This window comes from Scyliorhinus canicula, chromosome 1, assembly GCF_902713615.1.
Source record: "Scyliorhinus canicula chromosome 1, sScyCan1.1, whole genome shotgun sequence".
Classification (NCBI taxonomy): Eukaryota; Metazoa; Chordata; class Chondrichthyes; order Carcharhiniformes; family Scyliorhinidae; genus Scyliorhinus; species Scyliorhinus canicula.
This window is the reverse complement of record NC_052146.1, coordinates 278,202,517-278,216,197: the sequence shown is the minus strand read 5'-3', so window position 1 is coordinate 278,216,197 and position 13,681 is coordinate 278,202,517. Positions and strand designations below refer to the sequence as shown.

The 13,681-nt window shown below is 38.8% G+C and overlaps 1 protein-coding gene across 4 annotated transcripts in view; it reads right to left on the bottom strand.

Annotated features, from left to right (window-relative positions):
- Positions 1–13,681, bottom strand: part of LOC119974718 (exportin-5) — a 154,899-nt gene that overhangs the window by 24,833 nt on the left and 116,385 nt on the right. For all 4 annotated transcript variants that reach the window (XM_038813871.1, XM_038813881.1, XM_038813892.1 and 1 more), the window contains exons 21-26: positions 7,206–7,306; positions 6,545–6,641; positions 5,621–5,757; positions 4,558–4,655; positions 1,977–2,023; positions 81–178 (exon numbers count right to left, since the gene is read on the bottom strand). In XM_038813871.1, the coding sequence (XP_038669799.1) occupies positions 81–178; positions 1,977–2,023; positions 4,558–4,655; positions 5,621–5,757; positions 6,545–6,641; positions 7,206–7,306 (578 nt within the window). The remainder of the gene's footprint in view (positions 1–80; positions 179–1,976; positions 2,024–4,557; positions 4,656–5,620; positions 5,758–6,544; positions 6,642–7,205; positions 7,307–13,681) is intronic.

Below are 13,681 nucleotides of genomic sequence, written 5' to 3'. Positions count from 1 at the left end.
TATTTCGCCACATAGCTTTTATTTCTTCATAAAACGTAATTTGTTTCTATAACTGATTATACAAATAGCATATCCCTTACTCATCAGATCAATTGATTCGCGGGTGAGAAGGCGAGTCAGTTGCTCATCCAGCATTTCTTGCGACTCTGGATTCTCCTCAGGAACACCACTTTCAGCCCTAAAAGCAAGTGCACCATTGTAATCCTCATTGCAAAGATCAGATGGAGAGTAATTTATATTACTTCAAGGCATCACACCATATATCCACCTTCCCAAATCATAAAAAGTTGTACAACATTAGGTTAAAGTCCAACAGGTTTATTTGGAATCACAAGCTTTTGGAGCGTAGCTCCTTCATCAAGTGAGTGGAGAGGAAGGGCAGCACGGTGGCACAGTGGTTAGCATTGCTGCCTACGGCGCTGAGGACCCGGGTTCGAATCCCGGCCCTGGGTCACTGTCCGTGAGGAGTTTGCACATTCTCCCCGTGTCTGCGTGGGTTTCGCCCCCACAACCCAAAGATGTGCAGGTTAGGTGGATTGGCCACGTTAAATTGCCCCTTAATTGGAAAAAATAATTGGGTACACTAAAAATTTTTTTAAAAGTGAGTGGAGAGGTAGGTTACACAACACAGCATATATAAACAAAGCCAATGATGCTGGATGATACTTTGAATGAGAGTCTTTGCAAGTAATTAAGTCTTTATGGGTCCAGACAGGGCGACTGGAGAGGGGGATATTCACAGGTTAAAAAGCTGTGAAAGTCCAAAAGCTCATGATTCCAAATAAACCTGTTGGGACTTTAACCTGGTGTTGTCAGGCTTCTTACTGTGCCCACCCCAGTCCAACGCCGGCATCTCCATATCATGGCTTCCACAATTAGGGCATCATTAACAGCACAGAGTTCTACAATTAATTTGGAAATTAAATTCTCCACAAGCTTAAACTATCTTTAATGTAGAAGGCACTCGGGACATAAAATGGTAATGCATTTTATGTTTAAACCTCAAATGGATTTTGAAGGCACGATATTCTAATTCAGGGGTATGCTGTCATGGAGGAAAGTTGCACCAGGAAATGCATAAATCAAATGATACAAGTTAAATAGAAAGTACGGCAGCATGGTGGCGCAGTAGTTAGCATTGCTGCCTCATGGCGCCGAGGTCCCAGGTTCGATCCCGGCTCTGGGTCACTGTCCGTGTGGAGTTTGCATGGGTTTCGCCCCCAGAACCCAAAGATGTGCAGGGTAGGTGGATTGGCTGTGCAAATTGCCCCTTAATTGAATAAAATGAATAGGGTACTCTAAATTTTAAAGAAAAGTTAAATGGAAAGCAGAAGTGACTTTCAGTGCTTTGAGGGTAAAACACACTCATAACCAAAGTATAGTCACTGTTTTAACAAAGGGAATCACAATTTGTGCACACCAAAGCCACAATGGGATAAATGCAAAAATAATTTCCTTTTGGCAATCATGGGCAGAGACATGGGTGACCATGAAATCCCATGGGAACTTTTTGAGTCTTTAAGTTTAAAATTTGAAAGACATGCAGAAGACAATGGAGCATTTCCTCAGTACTGTACTAAATTGGCAACCTAAATTGTGTGTTTAAACCTCAAATTGATTTTGAAGGCACGATATTCTAATTCAGGGGTATGCTGTCATGGAGGAAAGTTGCACCAGGAAATGCATAAATCAAATGATAGACGGTACACTAACACAAATTTGTTTGATTTGGTGAGAAGATGGAATTAGATTTTTTTTTTTTTAAGTAAAAGAAATGGGAGGCAAAATTGTGTAACATGCAATTTTGTTAATAAAAAGTAAACCATCATTGGTCCCAACATTTGTATCCCTGCATATCCAAGTAAACTATAATCTCTATTTAACAGACAATCCCATTCAAATAAAATACTTTTTTGTGTTATATTTAAGCAATAGTCTCAAAATCTAAAACTATGACCAGAAAATTTGACACTTACTCCAACAGGCCTCTCTGATTGATGACAACCCACTTGGCACTTAGTCTCTGCCAGGCAAACAATGGTGTTACATATTATACTGACAGGTGAGCAAGTTCTGAAATTTGAATTCTAAACAATACTATTCATCAATAAACTAGTTTCAATATACTGACAAAAAGACAACATTTATCTGGATGTTTTAAGCACCATGTATTTAAGTGTTTTAAAGTCTGCAACTTTTGAACATTTTGTTTAATCAAAACTTTTCAAGATTGTTTCAGGTATATCTGGATTAATTTCAGCCAACTGGTCCAAGGCATCAATTTAAGAGACAATCACAGTTCTCTGCTGCTCTTGGAGTTTCATAGCATTTTTCCTACATTGCATTGATTGCAGGAATATTAGATACTGTATTTTGAAACAACAGAAAATGTTAGAAACAACACTTCAATCATAATATGGAGAAAATAGGCAGGTTAATAGTCCAATTTGCAGGGGCAGCAGAGTGGCATTGTGGTTAGCACTGTTGCCTCACAGCGCTGAGGTGCCCGGTTCGATTCCGGCTCACTGTCTGTGTTGAGTTTGCACATTCTCCCCATGTGTGCATGGGTTTCACACACAACATAAAAGATATGCAGGGTAGTTGGATTGTTCATGCAAATTGCCCCTTAATTGGAAAAAAATAATTGGGTACTCTAAATTTTTTTATTTTTTTTAAGTCCAATTTGCCCTCCCATTTTAATATTTTCCAGTTCAACAAGTGTTTTCCCATTAACTGACATTTTAGAACATAGAACATAGAACAGTACAGCACAGAACAGGCCCTTCGGCCCTCAATGTTGTGCCGAGCCATGATCTCCCTACTCAAACCCACGTATCCACCCTATACCCGTAACCCAACAACCCCCCCTTAACCTTACTTTTATTAGGACACTACGGGCAATTTAGCATGGCCAATCCACCTAACCCGCACATCTTTGGACTGTGGGAGGAAACCGGAGCACCCGGAGGAAACCCACGCACACAGGGGGAGGACGTGCAGACTCCACACAGACAGTGACCCAGCCGGGAGGGTGGGATCTTTCTGGATTATTATGCTCACTTACTGTTTTCTCCATCCATTCCTTCGCTCACTAGTTTTGTTTTTCTTTCCCCCCCCCTTCTCATGCTTCTCTTTTATTTGCCAATTGTTTGAAAATGTTGTTGGTGTGCTGCTAAGATGTTTTACAGAAGTATGATTGCTGTGTTTATTGGTTAGAAGGTATTTGATGGGAATGAAGGGTTATTTAGAAATGTTTGAATTAAAAACATTCTTGCCTGAAGTGAAAATGATAATGTTAAATTGTTTCTTCTCCCAAGACCCAAATTTTAACCTCAAGGTGTGTCTTACTGATCTATGAATTCTATTAGCAAAATTATCTGCGGTGAATAAGACAGATGCCTGACTTCTGCAGCAATGCTTTTGATACATGATGCTTCTGTGTACTAACGTACTGAAGCACCCCAGTGTGGAAAGATCCAAATCAAGTGTCAGTTGATGGGAAAATCCTTGATGAATTGGAAAATATTAAAATCGGAGAGCAAATTGGGTCTTGACTGATACCGTTGCCCAGAATTTCCAATTTCCTTCATTCCAATTGAATTTAGATCACAAATCTCTACATAGCTTTCTGGGGCAGCATGATTGGCACTGCTGCTTCACAGTGCCAGGGACCCGGGTTCAATTCTCAACAGGTGACTGTGGAGATTGCAATTTCTCCCAGTGGCTGTGGCAGTTTCCTCAGTGTGCTCTGGTTTCCTCCCACAGTCCCAAGTAGTACAGGTGAGGTGGACTAGCCATGCTAAATTGTCCCTTAGTGTTCAGGGATGTGCAGGTTAGGTGGGGTAAAGGATAGGGGGGGGGGGGGGGGGGGGGAGTAGGCCTAGGTGGGGTACTCTTTAGCGGTTCAGTGCATACTTGATGGGTTGAATGGCCTCCTTCTGCACTGTAAGAATTCTATAATTCAATGGTTGCTTAGTCTACCTGAGGTACAGTTCTTGCCAGAGCATTCCAACTTGCTATCTCCGACTTAAAAGATTAGGGCAGCATGGTAGCATAGTGGTTAGCACAATTGCTTCACAGCTCCAGGGACCCAGGTTCGATTCCCGGCTTGGGTCACTGTCTGTGCAGAGTCTGCACGTTCTCCCCGTGTGTGCGTGGGTTTTCCCCGGGTACTCCGGTTTCCTCCCACAGTCCAAATATGTGCAGGTTAGGTGGATTGGCCATGCTAAATTGCCCTTAGTGTTGGGTGGGGTTACTGGGTTATAGGGTGGGGGTGTGGGCTTGAGTAGGGTGCTCTTTCTAAGAGCCAGTGCAGACTTGATGGGCCGAATGGCCTCATTCTGCACTGTAAATTCTATGAAAGATTACAGGAAACGGCACAAAACTTACTTTTCTACGTTACATTGTTGTTCTCTGACTCACGACTATCAGAAAAAGAATCCACAAAATATTTAAAATGTAACCCCATCAGAAGAGAAAACCTCCAAAATCTAGGGTATTGCAGAATAATTTATCAATGGCTAAAAAATTATCCGTCAGATTTTATTTACTACTTACCTGCAGTAGGTAGGAGAACAGGGGTCCAAGAATTGGGCACAGCACAGATTCATAATGTTCAGGTGGGCAAGACTGGACCAAAGGCTTCACAAATACACGTACGTATGAGTTAAGTAAATAGCTTCCACTTTTGTTTGCGTCATAACAAAATAAAAAACCCAACATGCAAGCCAGGAATAACTCAGAATTCTCTTCCTCCAGGCCATCAAGGACATAGCCACTATTCTACTGTAAGAGATTTTGCTGGGGAAATGTAGTGGCTAAACTTCTGTCAGAACTCAATGTCACACCATGCTACATATTGCACCACATCACGAATTTCCATTCTCAGTCAACCATAACCATTTTTGCTGTACCTTTAGTCGTTTCACCCCAAGCTTAACCGATGTGAACAGCAAAAAAATAGAAAAGTGTCTATTTTTCTACTCTGCAGATTAGTCATGATTTTGAATACCTTAATAAATTAATTCAGTTCTGTGCAGCAAGACAAAATATATCTAATTACTCAAATATAACACAAATGGATCCAATGGATTTGACTAACTGAGGCTCCAAAATTCAATTATCAACTCACAACTGCACCAACACATGTACAGACATACAGTTTCAGAACATTACATCCATTCGTAACGTCATACAATGAGGAAAAATATCTAGCAGAGGTTTAATATTGGACTTTTGTGACAAATCAAAGTAATTATTAACAAATTTGTTGCATTTATACAACTAATAATATAAACTGTAGAAAATTCTTACTATGCTTCCAATTATACATTTTTCAGAGTGATAAGATACTTTGAACAGGTTAACTACCAAAAAACTCACTCTCTCCACCACATTTGCACCCCTCCTCCCCCACATATAAATCTATAAAATTGCAACGGTCTACAGTACAGTCCAAATGTAAATTGCAGGCACCCATGTGTCACAAATTCAAATGCCGGCGGGGGGACGGGACGGGGAGCAGCCTTTTCACATTTGAATTCATACCACGTGCAGACCAATTTTATTCTATTTAGTTTTTCATTCCAGTTTTGGTGACCATTGGAAAGTAAAAGGATATGTAACACTGGACGGAGCCTGTAGTCAGGAATATTCTCCAGGTTCACAAAGGCTGAATTTATTACAGATTCTGCAAAATTGGCTATGTCGAAAAAATCTTGAAGCATACTTGGTCCTGCATTCCCAAGGATGTGGAAACTATTCAAAGAAAAAATTTAAAGGAATGTAATATTTTTAAATCCAAGAATTCAAGTTAGAAACATTATGAAAATCAAATTATAGGAAAAAAGTTCACAAATGGTTTAAGCTTGTAAACACATGGTGAGTTTTTGAGCTAAACAAATGGAAAAGATAGTGATTAAATCTCATGCCAAGTTTGCAATGATTGCGTAACATTTAATTATTCGTCAAAAATATGAAGGGAGAAAATACATCTGGCAAGATTGCTGTCATGTTACCCTCAATAGCCAAATAACCCAACAACTCTCACCCACCTGGTGTATACTTACGAACATACAAATTAGGATCAGGGGTAGGCCATTTGGCCCCTGGAGCCTGCTCTGCCATTCACTAAGATCATAGTTGTTCTGACTGTGGCCTCAACTTCACATACAGCCTACCCCAGATAATAAGCAAAGCACTAGAGGGCTGCTGGCAGACAATACAAGTATACCTCATCACACACATACAAAAAAGTTGACTATTGGCAGGAGACAAAAGTGTCCTGACACTTCAGTTAACAAAGTTTTCTGCTTGTATTACATAGTATACAGTAATACAACTAAAGAAACTGTGCATGTAAAAACAAGCACCAGAACAACATATGTGCAGGTTTATGACTTGGTATGGTGTAATCACGAAAGCAACATAATCATCAATTTCCTTTGTCCCATGTTCTACACCATGCACAGACACCATTTTGGCTTTCAAAACATGTTAGCCATTGAATACAACTTTTTAAAGTACTGACAAAATAACTTCCTACCAATTGTCATACAAAGTACAGAAGAAGCCTTGCATTCGTTCCAACACAGATTTGTACACTGGAGCATCAGCATGATCAAGCAGAGGCTGTGGAATTCCTGCATGGAATGTAACAAGAAAGAGTTTCTGTGGTGTATAACAGTTACAAACTCCTTAAAAATGTACAGTTGTTAAATAAAAACCCATTTTTGTAGTAATGTAGCAGCAATAGGTCTAAAGCAAGTTAAATCCAGAGACTTCAAAATCTGAGGGAAAGTGCTACTTGGGAAATAAAATATGTCCATTTCACTAAAGCATTTATGAAACAGACAAAATGTGTGTTTAAATCTACACAAGTCTTCAGGCCATTTGGGTGCACAAAGTAGCAATTATATGTCAAAAAGATATGTAATGAATGATTGAGTATTGAATGGTTGAGTATTTCTGAATGGTTTCAATTTTGAATGGGGATGAAGTTGAGAAGTCGTATCAAACTGGAAATGGTAGATGCTTAAATTAAATGAACTATTCTTACAGCAAACTGAGCAGCTTGCTGAACCACCAGCAAACCAAGTCAGTGTTTTGTTTTTTGATTTAGTATGTACAGGCTAAATATACCATTAGATTAAGAGGTTAAAGTTCAAAAATTAATATAGGGCTTTCTTGAATAATTTATTTTTTACCGAGAATAGCATTTTTTTCCACTTCCAGCATGTCATGGGCTTTTGTGAAGTGCGGGCTCAGCTGGGCCAACATCTCTGGCAGCCAAAGATTATTGTGTGTCCTACAAACAAGAAAACATAACAGCGCTAATAAGTAACAGCTCACTTAATCTTTCCAATCCCTTGTAGGTTATACACCGTAAAGGGATGTGCAGTTCTTAACACTGGAAAGAAAAGATAACTATTTAAGGAAATATTGTACCTAAAAATTAATATGCACAGGTGTAATTTTCAGGGAAATATGCCCAAATGATTAATTCCTGCAACTCTGTTCACTTTGTGGTCTCCAATTGAAGAGCTCCACTGCTAAGGCAAACATTTGTTGAAGGTAAATGGTGTGAAAGTGATTCATTCACTGGATGATAGCTGGGAGATGCCCTTAAAAGGCCTCCACTCTAAACAAATTTGGGGACACCGTGCAAGTCTGCTGGAAGATAAATTATAGTAAAGGTCCAGTATTCAATGAGCATCAAGGCAACAGATGTCTGCTGCTCAAGAGGCTAATTGTATGGAACATAATCTGCTGTCAGAAATCCTATTACTCTGACTGGTTACAGTTCAGTTCAAACATTTGAAACCAAAAGCAAAGAAAAAAAAAGTTATTTTGAAAATCTAAAAAGATATTGGGCATATACAAATTATTCAGCATGTGTCCTGACTCTTTCCACCCAAATCATAAGCATGCTTCCATCTAGTTCTTACATTGAACTAGCCATACATTCCCAGCATTTCTATCACAGATTACAAAAACTAATTTCAGGGAGGTGATAAACTCCTAACTGCACTTGCCAAAAGCAAATTTTATTTTAAAAAGCAAAACCTGAAAACGAATGCCCAGTTAGTTAGGCAATATAGAAAAATGTTTTTATTTCGATCCGTTTCTGCAATCTCATTGTTGGAGAAACTACGTCATAAAATTCTAAACCAGTTCAAAAATGTTTTTTTCTGGAAATATGTTGACGTAAAAATATCCCCATTAAATGAAATTAAGGTCCTTACACTGCCTTAGAGTAGAAAGTAAAGAACCACTGTTGTGCTCAAAGAACATGCATCCTGTTTCCCCATTCTAATTTACAGATCTTATTCAACTGAGCTATGATTTTGGGAACAGGGATGTGGGTTGGTGGAAAAAGCCAGTCACTGCCACAAGGTGACCCCCCAAGGTGAGCACGACAAAAGAGAAAATGATTAAGGAATGATTCCTCACAAAAAGTCCAACTGATCGAAGGCCCAATTTGCCCTCCAATTTTAATATTTTCCAAATTCATCAAGGATTTTCCCCATCAACTGACACTTATTTGGATATTTCCATGCTGGTGTGCTTCAGTATGTTAGTACACAGAAGCATCATACATCAACAGCATTGCTGGAGAAGTCAGGGTCTGTCTTATTCACTGTAGAGAATTTTGCAAATAGAATTCACAGATGATCAGCAAGGCACACCTTGAGGTAAACCTTGGGTCTTGGAAAAGAAACAATTTAACGTTTATCATTTTCACTTCAGGCAAGAATGTTTTTAATTTAAACATTTCCCACAAGTACCTTTTCTAACAAATAAATATAAAACTAATTTCTGTAAAATACTTTAGCAGCACACCAACAAATAATTTTCAAACAATACGCACAAGAATTAGCAAATGAAAGAGAGAAGCACGAGAAAGAAGGAAAAAGAAAAACAAAACGAGTGAGAGAAGGAAAAAAAGGAATGGATGGACAAAACAGCAAGTGAGCATAATAGTCAATGAACAGAAAATTTACAAGATTTCTGGGACCATGTCACTTACCTGCACATCCAAAATCAAATTCCTACACTGCCATTATAGACTCCAATAATTAAATTTAGTTCACGTTGAACAGTAGTTACCTGAAGATTGTTTCAAAATGAGGCACAACTTTGGAATATATTTCCAGAAATTGAACAGTATTACAAACTTGGTTAGAATACAATCTGGTCAAAACAATTTGTTCTTTCAAAGAAGACACACTTTGTATTGCACTACATCTGCATTCTGACTCATGCTAAACTGTCAACCCAAGAAAATGTGCCATATCTTTCTTAACTAATTCCCAACTTTTAAACATTAACTACACCAGTTAAAATCACAAGTGTTCAAGATACTTATTCAACAATTTCGCTTTCAGAATACCAATTCTGCAGACGTTTTCACCTTGTTGCCAATAGGCTACTACAAATAGCAGAACGGTTAAATGAGCAACTGTACCAGAAGTTTCACACTGATCCTGAATACATTATATTCCAAATAAATTTGTTTTTCCAATTTAAAAATAAGTCACTTTTAAATGAATACCTAAATGGTCACTAAATCATTTTTAAAATAAAAATCAAGATGCAAGTTGCCACGCTAAAACAATGCTTCAATGAAGGGAATACTTCAGAAAATTAAAAATTGATGTATCATTAAAAGTCAAAACAATATTTGAATATAATTCCTCACCATAAAATGGAGAACTTGCATTTCTAAAGCACTTTTCATGACCTTGGGATGTACCAAAGCACCTTACAGATAATCAAGTACTTTTGAAGTGTAGTCATTGTTGTAATGCAGAAAACGTGGCAGCTAATTTGCATATAGCAAACTCCCAGGATCAGTAGTTCGACTAATTTCAAGTGATGATGATTGAAAGATAAACAATGGCACATCAGGAATAACCTCTGCAAAATAGTGTCATGGGATCGTTTATGTCCATTAGTGGACAAAAGGGGATTCAATCTGACATCTCATCTGAAAAATTGTTAAACACAGATAACAAGCACAACTAATTGCAATCAGAAAATATGAGTGTGGGGGTCAACTACTACTTGCAATTGTCTAAACCTAATTTGGCAAGGATATATTTAGGTCATAAATGTTTCCAGAAAGGGCAATTTAGTTTACTTACTGCTATTGCATGGAGAGTCTATATTTTAAAAAATTACATTAAACCTATAGTAGAGAAACTAGCCATTCGGCCTGACTGATCTCTGCTGGAATTTATGTTCCACATGAGCCTCCTTCCACTATTCTTCATACAATCCTACGAGAAGTACAAAAGATGTGCGGGTTAGGTGGGTTGGCCATGCTAAATTGCCCGTAGTGTCCTAAAAAGTAAGGTTAAGGGGGTGGGGGGGGGGGGGTTGTTGGGTTACGGGTATAGGGTGGATACGTGGGTTTGAGTAGGGTGATCATTGCTCGGCACAACATAGAGGGCCGAAGGGCCTGTTCTGTGCTGTTCTATGTTCTAATATGCTGTTACTTTCTCCCTCAAGTGCATATCTAGCTTTCCTGTAAAAGCATCCATGCCATTCATTCTTCACGCACTTGAATTTCTTAGTGCATTCATTGGTACCTTAATGTTTATGGCTCCTAATTTTCCCCCACAGTGATAGCATCTTCACTACTTTACCCCCATCAAACTTCATAATTTTAAACCATGCAACAGGTTTACTATCAGCTTGTTCAAATAAAACAGGTTACAAACCATAGTGGTAGATAATAATACAAAGTAGCACATAAATTGGCTACAAATGTTTCATTTTTCAAAACAGCATGGCTAAATTCCCACCAGGCTTACTATATCACGGTATCCTCTCCAATCTAAGACCCATGGCATGGCATCACATGTACAATCAAAATAGTACTGCTTAACTACAAGCGAGCTAAAACAAAATCCAGTATGGATAATACAAAAAAGAACATTCGGACCAAGGCGACATACATGACTGGAAAGCTCCAGAAGTTACAGTGGGGGACCAATTCTCCAGACAGGGTGTTGGTTATGCAAAATTTCCCAGTTTGCTGCAGACCTCGGATATCCAAGCCTTCTCTAACAGCATTTCCAATTGTCCAAAACGGCAATTTCTCCAGATGTCAAATTACAAAACGTGTGGGTTATTAGCCTCCGTACTTCTACATCCAAATTCTTCCACCTTGTACTTAATCCAGTACCAGCACACATCATTCAATTCAAATGCCACTTGGTCGGAACTATGCTTCAGACTTCAAATTATACAGATAAACGGTTTCCAATGACTTAGTGAGTAGCCATATGACCCAGTATGGGGTGTAAGAAGAGCTAGAAATTGTTTCATCAATCTCAGGATAGATCATGGCATGGTACTGGTTGCCACTCATAACTTAACAAATTACCCTTATTGAAATGTGCATATCAACATCGGACGAGGAAGATTAGTTAAATCGTACCTTTCCTTCAACTTGATGGCCAAACAGGAGCGCAAGCACCTACTGCTCATGTTAATAACAACTTTTGACAAGATGACATGTTCCCAGAGAGCTACACCTAACAAGGAATCACCAACTCGCTCCAACAAAAAGTGGCCTTATGCTCCGGCATCAAAATAAAACAAAACTTATTTTTTTACTGTCTGGCTACCAGCATGAGATCCCAGTCAGTCTGAATTCTGTGGTGAGAAAAGATCCTTGAGAAAACAAAAATTCACTTGGAAAAACAGATTAATTAATGACAACTGACACAGATTTGTTAAAGGCAAATTTGTGTCTAACAAAACGGACTACATTCTTCAACGAAATAACACAGTAGAGGGAGATAATGAAGTTGATGCACATATGGACTTCCAGATAATTATCAATAAAGTACCACAAAATAAACTTGTTCGCAAAATTGAAGCTCGTGGGATTAAATGGGCAATGGCAAAATACATAGTAAATAGGTATAAAAGACAAAGATGAGTGTAATGGTCAACGGCCGTTGTTTAAATTGGAGGGAAGTACAGTGGGAGCCGAGCGATTTTTGAAATATATTGACCCAACTTGGGTATAGATAGCACAATTTCAAATTCTGGAAATGCAATAAACAGTGAGGAAGATAGTAGCAGAATTCAGAAAGACAAACTAGTGAAAAGGGTAATCGAAATTTAAAGCAAACATGTGAAGTGATGCATAACCAGAGACCTGGAGGTTCACATGCACAAACCTTGCCCTGCCACATTGCAAGTTATAAGAAATAGAAGTGGAGATTGTTTGGAGCAGATAAGGCTAATGAAAGATTTAATGTTGGTGTTCAAAACTTTTTTTTCAGAAATTTAGAGTACCAATATTTTTCTCCCTCAATTAAGGGGCAATTTAGCGTGGCCAATCCACCTACCCTGCACATCTTTGGGCTGTGGTGGCGAGACCCACACAGACGCATGGAGAATGTGCAAACTCCATACAGACAATAACGCAGGGCCGGGATCGAACCTGGGATCGGCGCCGTGAGGCAGCAATGCTAACCATCGCGCCACTGTGCAACATCTGTAGGTGTTGAAAACTGAGGAGATTTTATAGAGAAAATAAGGAGGTTATGGTTACACTGGTGGAAGAGTCATTAACTGAAGGACACAAATTTAAGATAATTGGCAAAAAGAACAAGGAGGCGATGAGCTACGGTGATTTGGAATGCATTTTTTAAAAAAAGGTGCTGGCAGCAAGTTCAATAACTTTCAAAAGGGAACTGGATCTATACTTTAGAAAAAAAAGGAGAGAGGCCCATCGGGCTATGCAGCAAAAGTGTGATTAATTGAAGAGCTCTTTCAAATTATATGCACAGGAAACAAAAAAAAAGTGTTCCGTCATTTTTTTTTTAAAAACCTATTAGATCTCCAACCACATGTGCGCACAAGAAAAAAAACTTGATAATCTCCAGTATATCGTAGGCATTAGCTGGTGGCATCCAGTGGCAAGACGCCACTCTCTGCAAAACAGTAATCAGATTCATTAAAGTAGAAACATTCACAGATTGCTTTCTGGTGGCAAAACTCCTACCATGATAGCCTCGACAAGAGGTGCAGTTCATGATTGTGATTAGGCTTTGGTGCAACAACAGTCCAAGGTCAATGTTTTGGAGCCTGGAGAAACTTTTCTGCTCCTCCTTGGCCTCACAAAAATAGAAAATTTACCAGCTGCACTTATCTTTTTCTGGACAGTCAAAATGGTTATCAGGATCTATGTGATTTATAGAACCTCAATCTTCATAATTAAAGTGCTAAACACCTGACCCAGGAAGACTGTCCAGCTACCCAATCGTCCTGTTGAAGGTGCAGACTTCCACAACAGAGCCCAAGTCAGTCCTCACCATTTTTGGGCTGCTATTGTTCCATATTCACTGGTTGGAGGCTGCACATCTCTCCCACTGTTTGTGGATGAAATGTTATTAGAAGCCTGGAATTACATTAATAGTTGGTGTCTGCAGTCTGCAATATTAAAATTCAGCTGCGATTGTTCATTTGACAAGTATTTTCTTCAAGTTTTAAACAAAAAGCTAGGCGTGTCTTGGATTTCCAGTAATTTTGTAAATACACTAAATTGGCCATCTGTGGAAAAAGATGAAATTCAGAGGCATTTAGCGAGCAACGTTAAACTTATTAATTTGATTAAAAATTCAGCAATTGCTTTCTTTAAATTTAAAAATGGAGCAAT